Raw genomic sequence first — 14,113 nt, forward strand, 5'->3', positions numbered from 1 at the left:
TTCCAACAAAGTTAGGCTGTTAAGTGATTAAGCTACTGAACTCTCATGCAGGAATGTTCAAATCCACATACAACCATGCAGAGTTAGGTTTTCCATGGTTTCCTGGAATAAATTATGATGACTGTCATGATGGTTCCTGTGAAAAAGGCACATCCAGTTTCTTTCCCTAATCCTTTCCCTGTCTGATATTGTATTCTATCTCAAATGATATGGTCATCAATGGATCATTACATTCTGATCACTGTTCCTTCCCTCATTTCAGATTACTGTCAGAAATAATTGACACATCTGATTTTTTATGATTAGAATGTTGATTTTTGTGCATAAATGCACTTTGAATCCAAAAAATAAATTACTAAATATTTTATTTTGATGAGCAAAAAATATAAATGAAATTACTCACAGAACTGATAATATCTTGCGTGTTGAGAGCAATGTGCTGAACTCCAGCTCCTCCATAATAATCTACATATTCTTCAATCTGGCTCTTCTTCTTTCCAGGAGCAGGCTCATTGATTGGCATCTGAAAAATAAATGTTTGGTTAAAAAAATGTCAGCATTACATCTGTTTCATCATTTAGTGTACAAGGCATGTGCACTGACTGAGTAATGTTTACATTATTAAATTAAAGCAATGTTACTGTAAAATTCCTGCCAGCGTGACAGAACATATGCTTTGTTATCATGACTCAGTATTCCCAGTCCACAGTCAAATTTACATACTATCATTGTCAACCAAAATTATGACCCATCATATGGATTGCATACTAACTGTATCATTATATTCCTGTACTGGACTTAAAACATGTAATTTTTGTTGTATATTAAAATATCCATGACACATATAAAAGAAAACAAAACACACACTGAACTAAGAGGTCCATTATTGGGGAAGAGAGAAAGTAAGATCGGATATGGTTAAAAACGAAGTGCAGGTCACACAGTCCCCAGATGGGAGACAACTACCTGTAATGAGGACAAGGCTTGACATAAATCGATGGAAGAAGCATCAGAGAGAGAGAGAGAGAGAGAGAGAGGAAACAGAGGTAAGCACTGTGCCAGCTTCAGTCTAGTGTCCTTATCTCTGGCCTGAAATTGTCACAGTTTAGAGCCTTTATCTAGACACTGAAGCTAGCAAAATGCTTACCACTATATTGTCTCTGACATACCCTCTCTGATGCATCAGCCTTCATCTTTATCTAGCCTCATCCTCATTAAAGGCGGATGTCTCTCATCCTGGGGTCTGAAAGACCAATCCTCCTTTTTTTAACCTTATTCAACCTAATTCTCTCTCCTCTTCACTGAAGCAACTAATAGTTCCAAAAAGTATGTACTGTGTGTCTTATTTTTATACATCAACTATCCTAACTGCACCTCTGAAATTTCTAAGATCTGCACTTTTTAGTATAGTGAAATGCTTCATTTGGGACATATTAATATTCCTGAAGAAGAATGACAATCTTCAAACTGGTGTTTGGTATTTATCTTCTTGGCAATGAGTGTAACATCATCTTGGTGTTCCTCAATTACAAGCAATACAAAATTACTGTATGGTCTAATTACCATGCCCATCACAAGAATAAGTGGTGGGAAGCACATGTAACATTATGGTAACAGTATGGAGCCCAATTCATATAAGGTGATGGAACATGACATAGGCAGTATAGTAACTCTTCTTTATGTTACTCTTGCCTAACTTTTTTCTGTCAGTATTACTTGATTATCTCAGAGGCCTGTTACTCTTTCTTTTTTTTGCACACCTTCATCAAAGCCTGGAGATAACCAAACAGCTGCTGGCTTTTGATCACAGTCACATGCACATATTACTGCCTGATTTTCACATCATCCAGTCACTTGCAAAAACCCTATTTTCTGCAGCCCTCAAAAAAAATCTAATACCTTTAATGCCTAAATTAAAAGGCTTGTTTTTATTTGGACTGAAGATGTGAGGTACATTGCTGAAAAAAATGAATGAATGAATTCCCCTCTTCTATATTACAACTAGCATGTTAATATATTATAACTAACATTTAAAGCACTTTGATTTTACCTTGATTGTTTCTTCCCAATTTGTCATCACAATTGATCGTAAAGCGGAATACTGTGAATGAATCTGGGAATCATCAACAGACCAAAATCTATGAAACATCAAATTCTTTTCATACCTGTAATTAATAAGTGGATTAGCAAAATTGTGATTTTCATGTATTAGTATTTCAAACAGAGTTTACATAACTTACCATTTAGCAACTGATTCCATTTGTAGATCTGGCTGATTTCCAACAACATGATCTATGAAATCAAGTCTCCCAGGAGGCCTAAAACAAGTAGAGAATTTAAACACATAGAGCCAGTTTCCTTGAACTGTGGCCAGAACAGGTTGATAGGCCTAATCTGTGAAGACAGAACAATAAGGTGAAACCAGTTTCCACAATATATAATTAAATAATTGAAAGAAGTAAAAAGCTCTGCAGATTCTCAAATAAAAATCAGTATCAGAAACTCGCAGACTTAGAAAAGAGCAAAAACGAGAATACAAGTAACAGACATGCATGAAAACAAATGTTAGGTTTCCAGCTTTCAGAATAATTACTGCAATTTCCCAGAATCAGACAGACAAGAATAAAAGTTTGACACTCCCGCTTATTAAATATGTGTTCCAAGAGACTTTTCTCTTTTTGTTACAGCTTACAAAGTTTTGAAAATCTTTCTAAGGCTCTCTACAAATTCTGGAATCTTTTATATTATTTTTTAGAGATACTGCTCCTTTCTGTAGAATGACTTTCTCTTAAGTACAGTTTTACATTGTTGTCAGCAGTTAAAAAAAGTTAGTTTATACACCTTACTTTTTGCTTTGACCATTGTGTTAACACAAGTGCAAAAATGAACTCTTCATTGCTTTATAAATCATCAGCAAAAGAGCAACATTTAAATTTATGACTTATCATTTGTTGTCACAAACGAGTTTCCAATTTAAGTCACTGGGTGCTACTGCAAAAATGATGAGTCAGGAATCAAAAACCTCATATCCCATGAATTCTTTGTGGAAACTATTCCCTTGAATTTTACATTATGATATACACAATATTCTCAATTTACAACAGCAACATTCGTAACTGTATCATGAGATTTGGGATAAATCTTTCATATTGCAGAGGAATGATTTGTTATGTTTTGATCTGTCAGGAGTCTTATATTGAAACAAACTCCATTGTCATTCTTAGATGGTATTTGCAAGTAACCTCAGTGGTGTTCCACAAGTAACCAGCAAAATAGGCAACATAGGGGAAATGACCATCTTCCAATCTACATCTACATCTACATTCTGCAAACCACTGCGAGGTGCATGGCACGTACTAGTTATTACGATTTCTTTCCATTCCACTCACTTATGGAGTGCAGGAAGAATGATTGTTTAAATGGCTCTGTGAGTGCTGTAATTAATCTAATCTTGTCTTCATGATCCCTATGTGAGTGATAAGTAGGATGTTGTAGTATATTCCTAGTGTCATCATTTAAAGCTAGTTCTTGAAACTTTGTAAATAGGCTTTCTTTGGACAGTTTATATCTATCTTCAAGAGTCTGCCAATTCAGTTTCTCCAGCACCCCAGTGTCACTTTCCCATGGGTCAAACAAACCTGTGACCAATCATGCTACCCTTCCGTGTATACATTCAATATCCCCTTTAGTCCCATTTGGAACAGGTCCTGTGCAGTTGAGCAATATTCTAGAATGGATTGCATGAGTGATTGGGAAGCAATCTCCTTTGCAGACTGACTGCACTTCCCCAGTATTACGCCAATAAACTGAAGTCTAGCACCTGACTTACCCATGACTGAACCTATGTGATCAATCTGTTTCATATCCCTATGCAGTGTTACACCTAGGTATGAAGTGTTACACCCAGGTATTTGAAGGAGCTGGCCGATTCCAACTGTGACTCATTCATGTCAGTCACAGGACTCTACATTTTTCCTTTTTGTGAAGTGCACAATTTTATACTTCTGAACATTCCTAGAGTATTTCCTACGAAAAGCAAACGCCCTAGTTCAATTTCTAGGCCATCACATCCTTTTAAAGTGACAGGAAACTCCACATCATGAATTAACTTCTCTGTGTTGATTATTATTAATGCAATGCAACCTTCTTCTGGCAGAAGAGCTGAAAGGGGAGGAAGAGGGGTGAAGGAAAAGGACTGGAGAGGTTTAGGCAGAGGGGTACAGTTCAGAAAAGTCACCCAGAACCCCAGGTCAGCGGAGACTTACCGGACGGGATGAGGAGGAAAGACTGATTGTTGGGGAATGCACTGAACAAGGTTTCAAAACCTGAGGGCTTAAACGTGGAAGACAGGATAATGTTATATATAAAAACAAAGATGAGGTGACTTACCGAACGAAAGCGCTGGCAGGTCGATAGACACACAAACAAACACAAACATACACACAAAATTCGAGCTTTCGCAACAAACTGTTGCCTCATCAGGAAAGAGGGAAGGAGAGGGGAAGACGAAAGGAAGTGGGTTTTAAGGGAGAGGGTAAGGAGTCATTCCAATCCCGGGAGCGGAAAGACTTACCTTAGGGGGAAAAAGGACAGGTATACACTCGCACACACGCACATATCCATCCACACATACAGACACAAGCAGACATATTTGGTCTTTAAATATGTCTGCTTGTGTCTGTATGTGTGGATGGATATGTGCGTGTGTGCGAGTGTATACCTGTCCTTTTTCCCCCTAAGGTAAGTCTTTCCGCTCCCGGGATTGGAATGACTCCTTACCCTCTCCCTTAAAACCCACTTCCTTTCGTCTTCCCCTCTCCTTCCCTCTTTCCTGATGAGGCAACAGTTTGTTGCGAAAGCTTGAATTTTGTGTGTATGTTTGTGTTTGTTTGTGTGTCTATCGACCTGCCAGCGCTTTCGTTCGGTAAGTCACCTCATCTTTGTTTTTATATATAATTTTTCCCACGTGGAATGTTTCCTTCTATTATAAAGACAGGATAATGTGTAAGACAGAGATAACTACCAAAACATTTTGTTTCCAATGGGCCCGCAGCTCGTGACTGAATAAACATCTCACAATAAAAGCAGCTTTCTGGACTTAATTTATAATGTCTTTACTAAAACATTGTGCACAAGTTGATAAGAGTGAAAAGCTAAGTGCATTGTTTGTAACAGAGGTGGGAAGGGGGTCGGCGAAAAATAAACAAGTTACAAAATGAAAGATGTAGAAAACTAAAATGGAATAAAGGAAGGAGTACTTACTGCAAATAAATGCTGAGACAGAAGGTATTAATGTAAATTAAGGCCAGGTGAGTGGCAAGAACTAAGGACATGTTGTAGTGCCAGTTCCCACCTGCGGAGTTCTGAGAAACTGGCATCTGGGGGAAGAATCCAGATGGCGCGAGTGGTGAAAAGGCACCAAGGTCATGACTGTCATGTTGTACAGAATGCTCTGCAACAGGATATTGTGTGTTGCCTGTATATACTCTCTGCCTATGCCCATTCATCCTGATTGATAACTGAGTGGTAGTCAAGCCAATGTAAAAGGCCAAACAATGTTTACATAACAGCTGGTATATGACATGTCGCTTTGATTGCGTGTTTTGTCAATTACAGGGCTGGAATAGGTGGTGATAGGAGGGTGCATAGGGCAAGTCTTGCAGCAGGGGCAGTAGCAGGGGTACGAGCGATAGGGTAGGTAGATGGGTGCAGAAGGAGCATAGGGTCTGTCAAGGATATTGCGGAGATTGTGAGGATGATGAAAAGATATTCCATTCGGGAGGACGACGGTTCAATCCTGCGTCCGGCCATCCTGACTTAGGTTTTCTGTGATTTCCCTTAATCGCTCCAGGCAAATGCCAGGCTGGTTCATTTGAAAGGGCATGGCTGACTTCCTTCCTCTTCCTTCCCTAATCCGATGAGACCGATGACCTCGCTGTCTGGTCTCCTCCCCCAAAAACAACCCAACCAACCCAAAAGATATTCTAGGTAAGGTGTGCAAAACTTTAGACAGAGTTGATCTCATTTCAGGGCATGATTTTAGGAAGTCATGGCCTTGGTAAAGTAGCTAATTGATACATTCAAGACCAGGATAATACTGAGTGAGAAATGGTGTGCTACGAAGTTGTTTTATGGAGGGATCAGGACTATCAGGATTGGATGTGATGGCCCAGGAAATCAGATTTTGAAGTAGACTGTTGGGATAATTGTGTCCAGTGAAGATTGAATAATTGAATAATTGAAAATTGGAGTAAAATGTTTCCACCATATTGTTTACCTTTTCTACACGTTGTTCTCTCTTTTCTATGAATGATTTTGTTAAAATGGCTTTTGAGGGATCTTTGATGGGATGTTGAGAACAGACCCTTCTCCATTACCAAGTTCACTAGGAATGTCAGAGGTTTTGCTAAATACTATGAGGCATGTTTGATTACTCTTGCAGATATTCCATCTGTGCCCCTGTATCTTTGTTTTTCAGTGATCTGATTATATTTGTAACTTTTGCTTCATCTGTATGAAATAGGAATAGTCATTCTGTTATTTCAGAGAAACTATACTGTTTTTAATTAATTTTCATTATCTTCTGAACTATATTTACATAATACTGATTTAAAGTGGAACACACTTCATGTGGGCTAATCAGTCTTTCCCTTGTGCTGTAAGTATTATGTTCCCACTTTCTGTCTTATTTGATTCATTCTTGTTTGTATTTATGTGTGACCAGACTGTCTTAGAAATATTTGACGAAGTTCCAATTTGATGTTTATAATATCTAGATTCTGCTTGCCTTGTCCTCCTGTTGTGTTCTTTCATCTGATGTCTGTATACTTCAACACATTCGCAACTATTACATCCCCTGTATCCTTCACACACACTTTTTAAATCTTCTGTAAGTCACAATTTCTCTGTTGATCCATTTCTTACTATGTTTTGCATTTATCTTTATGCCAACCTTTGGACACTTTGAAATGAAAGTTTTCCAGCCTTCTTCCACATCATTCTATATACAAGCTTTAAATCTTCTAAGTCCCATTTCCAATATGTTGAGATTTTTAACACTTGTCAGCCTTCACTCTACAACTACATTTCCAGTTTTGGTTTTCGTGTTTTGTATCTCAATAAACTGAGCAAGGTGATCTGAAATGACTGTGTTAATGATGCATACTTTCACTTTATTTAAAGATATGTTTGTAAAATCTGATCTGTTATTGTGTCTGATGGTTCAGTGCTCGTTGTTGGCTTATTTACATGCAGCTTCATATTATATGTATGGACAACATAATGAAAACATTTTTTACAGCTGATCTGTTTAAGTATGGGGATTCTTTAATAGCTCTGTTAAGTAGTACTTCAAATTCTATTAGGAAATCTTTTAGCTTAGAGCTTGCAGAGTGATGCACATCTAACACTAGACATTTGTCCTCCTATATTTGTTTGAATTGCTGTTGCTTCAAAACACATTACTCTACAGCTTGTAAATGGCAATGGAATACATTTCCTTATACTGTTATCCATGTATGATATCACCCCATCAGCTTTATATTCAGTTCTGCAAAAATGATGCTGCATTATAACCCTGTAAATTGTAAGTTTAATTTCATTTTCTACCAGTCCATGATCGAAGATATCTGGTACCTTAGCAGCAAGTGAAGCCTCTCTCTCTCTCTCTCTCTCTCTCTCTCTCTCTCTCTCTCTCTCTCTCTCTCTCTCTCTCTCTCTCTCTCTCTGAAGATTTTATTGAAATCAAAATTACTTTCAATTTCTTTTTTATATTTTGTTTAATTTTTTTAGTTTTGGTTATCAGATTTCCTGGTCTTTCAATTGTGCGGCTTACACATTCTTTAGCGCCCTTCCTTCTTCTGACATTGTTGCTGCTGATTTTGACAATGACTAATCTTTAAAATGACTTGGCTGTCTCATGTTGCTTCTAACTGGGCATGCTGAGCTTCTTTCTGCTGCTGGGGTGGTTGGTGCTAATGCTGAAGTGGCTGCAGCTGATAGTGGAGGGGAAAATTGCCACCCTTCAGGCTGAGTTAGACAAGGCCAGGGGAGATCTTGGCAGGTTATGGAAGGAGAAGGGTGAAGAGTGGTGGAAAGTGGCAACAGGCTACAGGAGCAATAGGCTTAGAACTTTGTCTCTCAGCTTTGTGGAGAATGTGGAAAATAGATCTGACCTATTGCTTCAGTCAGAAGCTGGTGAGCCTCAAGCAGTTGCAGGTGTAGACAGGGGACAACAAACTTTCAGCAGCAAATTGAACAGTAAGAATGTAGGGAAATCAGTAAAGAAAAAGAAAGTGTTGTTGTTAGGTAGTTCCCGTGGAAGAGGTGTTGGCCAACTTTTGCAGGATGAGCTAGGATCGAATACCAGGTCACCAATTTTTTTTAAAACTAATACTGGTCTGGAACAGGTGACAGAAGATTTAGGATCACTTTACAAAGATTTCACTATGGAAGACACTGTGGTTTTTGTGGGCGGGCCAGGTAATAGTACTGACAGAGGTCCTGGGTACAGTATAGAGTGTGACCTGGCAAAGATTGCATCAGCATCAAAGCGTATTAGTGTTGAGCTTGTATCTGTTCTTGGGTGCCATGACTGACCTCATTTGAACTCTTCTGTCAGGAGAGTTAATAAGGGGTTGAAACGGCTGCTTATGTCGGGTGCAGGGTCACACATTGATGTGGTTCCTGTTGATTCTCTCAATAGGTGGAATTATACTAGGCATGGCCTTCACCTCAACAGGAAAGGGAAGGGTAAACTGGCTGGGAAAATAGCAGGAAAGTTAAAGGAAGAGGCACTGTCATGAGTGGTAAAATACTAGTGGTTATAAGGTTCAGAAAAGACCCTTTTTTTTAGGGTAGGGAGGAGAGAAAGAAACCAAGTTTTAAGAGAGGTTAGGATTGAGACAAACCTTCAGTTTGAAAAAGAAACCGAAAAACATAATTCTAGTTTATTACATCAGCATAAACAGCTGTTGGTTAAGAATTTTCAACAATCAGCAGAAAATTCAACTCTTCCCAATTTTAACTCAGTCAATGTGTAATGTCAGCTGTCTTTATTGCATAAAAATATTCAAGGACTGAGAAATAAAATTAATGAATTAATTATCTTCATAGATGAATTAGAGTCCTCAAACCCAGCTGACATAATCTGCTTCTCTGAACATCATGTGACCACTGGTACAGAACTTTTAACATTGCAGGATTTAGGTTAGAATCCCTCATTTGTAGAGCAGAAATGGAGAAAGGAGGAGTTGCCACATTTATCAGGAACTGTCATAAATTTAAGAACATAGACATTCATAAATTTTGCCTAGAACAGCATATGGAAGCACGTACAACAGAAGTAGAATTTCATAAAAAATGCTTCATAATATTAAGTGTATATCGAGCACCTACATGTAACTTTAATCTGTTCATAAGCCACCTTGAAGCTGTATTGGCCCATTTAACAACCAAAAGCAAATAAATAGTGGTTGCTGATGTCTTCAATGTAGATTTCCTTAAAGACTCTCCTAATAAGAACTTATTTGAGATAGTAACACTATCATTCAACTTAATTCCTACTGTAAAGTTTTCACCTAGGGTAGCCAATTGCTCACAAACCGCCATTGTTAATATCCTTATAGAAACGTCCAATGAACAAAATTATATTACAAAACCAATAGTCAATGGCCTCTCAGACCATGACATGCAGTTCCTTCTGTAAATGTTAATACTGAACAGGATGTAAAATGTAAAATCTATTAAATCTGAACTCAAGAGGGTAAACAACAATCCAAAAATTGATTATTTTAGGGCACTCCTCAGGGACATTCACTCGAGTGATGTTTACAGTGCTCATGGCATGAATGAAAAATACAACACCTTTGCTAAATAATAAAGTGATTTCTGTATTTGAACACTGTTTTCCCCCAAAAGTAACCAAGGTTAGAGCAAAGTCTTCAAAGAAGCCATGGATTACTCAAGGAATAGAGGTATCTTGTAAAACAAAGAGAAAACAGTTTCTGTCAATCTGAAACAGTCTTGATGTTGATGCTATAGCACATTACAAGAAATACTGAAAAAAGACTGTAATACGGACATCAAAGCAAATATATCACAAGGAAAAGGTAGTCATATCAGATAACAAAATAAAGACAATATGGGATATAGTGAAACAGGAGACTGGTAGAAGCAGACATGAAGAGGGGCAAATAGCATTAAGAGTAAATGACACATTGGTGACAGATGTGTACAGTGTTGCAGAACTTTTTAACAAACATTTTATAACTGTTACAGAAAAGATTGGGTTGTCAGGTTCTGTAGATGCTACCATGGGATACCTCAGACCAGACGTTTCAAGTAACTTCCGTAATATGAATTTGACCCTCACTATCCCAGAAGAAGTAATGTCCCCCATAAAATCTTTACGTATGTGGAGAACTTGTTTGTGCAGCAATCGCTGACATAGTGTAGCTGAGGCGGAATAAAGAGAACCAGCCCGCATTCACCGAGGCAGATGGAAAACCGCCTAAGAACCATCCACAGACTGGCCGGCTCACCGGACCTCGACACAAGTCCACCGGGTGGATTCATGCCGGGGACCAGGAGCTCCTTCCTGCTCTGAAAAGCCATGCGTTAGACCGCTTGGCTAACCGGGTGGGCAGTATATGCCTAGCATATGATGACAAGCAGATAGAAGAAGTCGACAGTGATAAATTCTTGGGATTACAGCCTGATAATAAATTCAACTGAGAGGATCACACCACAGAACTGCTGAAGCGTCTAAACAAAGCTCTATTTGCAATGAAAATTCTGTCAGACATAGGGTATATAAAAATGAAAAAGCTGGCATACTATGCTTACTTTCATTCCATAATGTTATATGGGATTATTTTTTGGGGTAATTCATCAAGCCAAGCTAAAGTTTTCCAAGCACAAAAATGTGCAATAAGAGTTATATGTGGTGTGAACTCAAGAACATCCTGCAGAGGCCTCTTTATGGAACTAGGGGTACTAACTACTGCTTCCCAATTTATTTATTTCTTAATGAAATTTGTCATTAGAAAATATATCACTTTTTCAAACCAATAGCTCAGTTCATGGAATCAATACCAGAAATAAGAATAATCTTCACAAGCATTTAAAGTAACTTACTCTTGTACAAAAAGGTGTGCATTATTCAGGAACACAAATTTTCAATAACTTGCCAGCAGCCATAAAAAGCTTAACAACCAATGAAATTCAGTTTAAGAGAAGCCTAAAGGATTTATTGGTGGCCAACTCCTACTCCATTGATGAATTTCTCAGTAGAATCAACTGATTTGTGGACATTAATCACTGGTTCCTAACCAATTCTTTGTCACTAAACTTTGAAAAAACACACTATATGCAGTTCAGAACTTGTAAGGGGTGTCCAACTTCACTTGATGGATCATGTGTGTGTGTGTGTGTGTGTGTGTGTGTGTGTGTAAAGTACAATCTAACTTCTGCACCATCCCATTTCAGTAATGTGTTCACTGTAAATAAATATTGTAGTAGTACTACTTTATGTTTATTCCCTTAGAAATAAAAAAAAAACATTTTTTAAAATTTTAAATTCAGTGCATTAATGCAATCTTAGTACATGAGTGTTGGAAAATGATCCTTTCATATGGTGTTCGTTGTATTGTTGAGGTTGTTGCAGATCCTGTTGAAGTTTCTTCTGCTGTCAGAGTGATTAGTGCTGATGTTTGAGTTATTTCCATTGAGGTTGCAGGTCTTCCAAAAGTATAAGATTCTGCAGTCATTGGTACACCATTTTTGATAAATGAAACAGATTCAAAGTTGAACTGATTGATGTTCTTGTGTATAGTTTGTTTGGTTCACATCACTCTTAATTCCCCAGATATCTTCTTCTCTGTTACCCTGAACCACTGGTCAATTGTAGTTTTCACTGTTTTGATTTATTTCCTACATCTTCTGCCTTTTTCTTTGAGATCTGCTGATCAGTAGCAGTTTGTACTGTTTTAATAATTTACTTTGCTACATCTTCTACTTTTCCTTTCTTGTTCTCCTCTCAGTAGTTTTGTGAATTGTATTTTACTTTGCTCTTGCTAGTGAGAAAAGCTAGATTTTCACAGAACTGTTTCTTCCCTTCTCTGTTTATGCAGAGGTCTTTTACATTCTAACCAAGAATTATATCTACTTTGAAACCCAGTTACACAAACAAATATGTGGAAGTGCCATAGGTACTTGCACTGCATATCCCTATGTCAGTGAGTGTATGGTCAAATAGAGGAGCGCTTCCTATGTGTTCACCATTTCATATCCCTTGCCTAGTTCAAATTCATTGATGATATCTTCATGATTTTGACCCTCTGCTCTTTTCTCAAAAACTGTGACATCTACAACCAAATCTGCTTCACCTTTTCTTCTAAACTAGCTTTCTCCCTGGATAGTAATTTTCACTCTCTGTTGACACCATAAAGACCTTTGTCCATGTAAAATGCTAACATTAATAGTGCCCCCATTTTGACAGCTGTCACCTGTTCCACATCAGTCCCCATCTTACATAGTCTTGGAACCTATGGACACCACATCTTCAGTGGGAAGCAGAAGTAATCAAAATGGGCTGTTAACCTTGACAAAGCCTTCACAGACAGATAATATCCTGCCTAGTTAGTGCAGGAATATAGTTTCCGCATTGTTGAAGCAGCACTGATAGGTGTTTCCTTCATGACCCAGTATCACCCAGAACAGAGCTTTGACTTCCTCTTGTTACACCTAAAGATGAAATATGGCATACCCGGAATCCTACCCACATCCCACAAAGTACTAGTCCATTGTCCACACAACCTATGTAATATTCTAATCCATCCTTACGTTATCCCTGGAGCAAATATTTCACTTGATGGTTCATTTCGCTGTTGACGACTCATATACCCATTCACCACTCATACCGAAATCAAATTGAAGACCTTTCCTATCTAATCTGAACTAGGGAGGTATGTAAAATCATCCTCTTAATATGCCTTACATGGTCTGATTACTGGGCAGTCTTGTGTCTGTATGACAATTAACTAGCTATCCTCTGCCAAATTGTCACTAACAAGAAACTTCATCACCTGATTGTTGAACATGTTGCATCCCACAACACGAATGGTTTCAGCAGCAGCTTCAGTATACATTGCATTTGGAACTTCCCCTCCACTTCTTCTCAGCATCAGCTACACTGAGCTGTAGAGGTGGAACCTGTCCCTTCAGCACATACCCTGTTCTCACAGACACCTGACCTAGGTCTCTAGTATTCCCTATTTTTAGTTGCCTTCTTCACTTGCCCTTGTTATTGCCCTTTTGTCTTATGATGTTTTCCATGCTGTTCCCCTTTTTCCCACATTTGCACTCCTCTTTTCATAATATTTCTCTCTCCCCTCTCCCATCCCTACTCCTCTTTCTCTCTTCTTCTTCATGTTCCATCCCACCAGTTCATTGTTATGTTTTGAGATTTAATTTAATGTGGAAAATAAGATACACCATTGTTTATCTAGGATAACTGAGACCAGTTGTGGATCAAATTGGGATCACTGTCATGGCCAGTGTGCTGTTTGACATCAGAAAGTTATTATGTGTTACAACCATGTAAAAAATGAATCTCATCAATGCTTCCTCCCTAGTTTCTTTGTTTTCTTTCCCCCTATAGCTCTTCCCCTTATTTCTGGCTATTTATTGCAATATCTACCAGATATAATAGCTAACTCTCCACCCCCTCCCCTGCAGTTTTCCAGTCTTGCATATAACTAGATTTAAGATTTCATTGTTGGTACTCCACCACATCCTGTTGTTACGCTGCCTCTCTCTTGGCATTTTATCTTAGGTGACTATCCTGCCCAATATCTGTAATTATTTGCTTCCTATTTTATTTTAATGCCTCCATCCTGTACAAAGGAAATTTGTTTGAAATACTTACAATATTTTACTAAGGCCATCTTTATTTGTAACTTTCCTGAAGCCTGGCAGGAAAGCACCCTTGTAATTGCCACGTTCCACAAAAGTGTGTGTTGTGTCCCCATACTGTAAAATATTTATAAATGCAAAAGAAATTTATATATGCATTGGAGAATAACCACTGGCTGTACTTCATATGTGAATATTA

The 14,113-nt window shown here is 38.1% G+C and overlaps 1 protein-coding gene across 1 annotated transcript in view; it reads right to left on the reverse strand.

Annotated features, from left to right (window-relative positions):
- Window positions 1-14,113, reverse strand: part of LOC124551261 (4-hydroxyphenylpyruvate dioxygenase) — a 137,355-nt gene that overhangs the window by 8,219 nt on the left and 115,023 nt on the right. The window contains exons 7-10 of the mRNA XM_047126457.1: window positions 13,928-14,031; window positions 2,241-2,318; window positions 2,051-2,165; window positions 404-523 (exon numbers count right to left, since the gene is read on the reverse strand). Of these exons, the coding sequence (XP_046982413.1) occupies window positions 404-523; window positions 2,051-2,165; window positions 2,241-2,318; window positions 13,928-14,031 (417 nt within the window). The remainder of the gene's footprint in view (window positions 1-403; window positions 524-2,050; window positions 2,166-2,240; window positions 2,319-13,927; window positions 14,032-14,113) is intronic.

Source organism: Schistocerca americana, chromosome 1 (assembly GCF_021461395.2).
Source record: "Schistocerca americana isolate TAMUIC-IGC-003095 chromosome 1, iqSchAmer2.1, whole genome shotgun sequence".
NCBI lineage: Eukaryota > Metazoa > Arthropoda > Insecta > Orthoptera > Acrididae > Schistocerca > Schistocerca americana.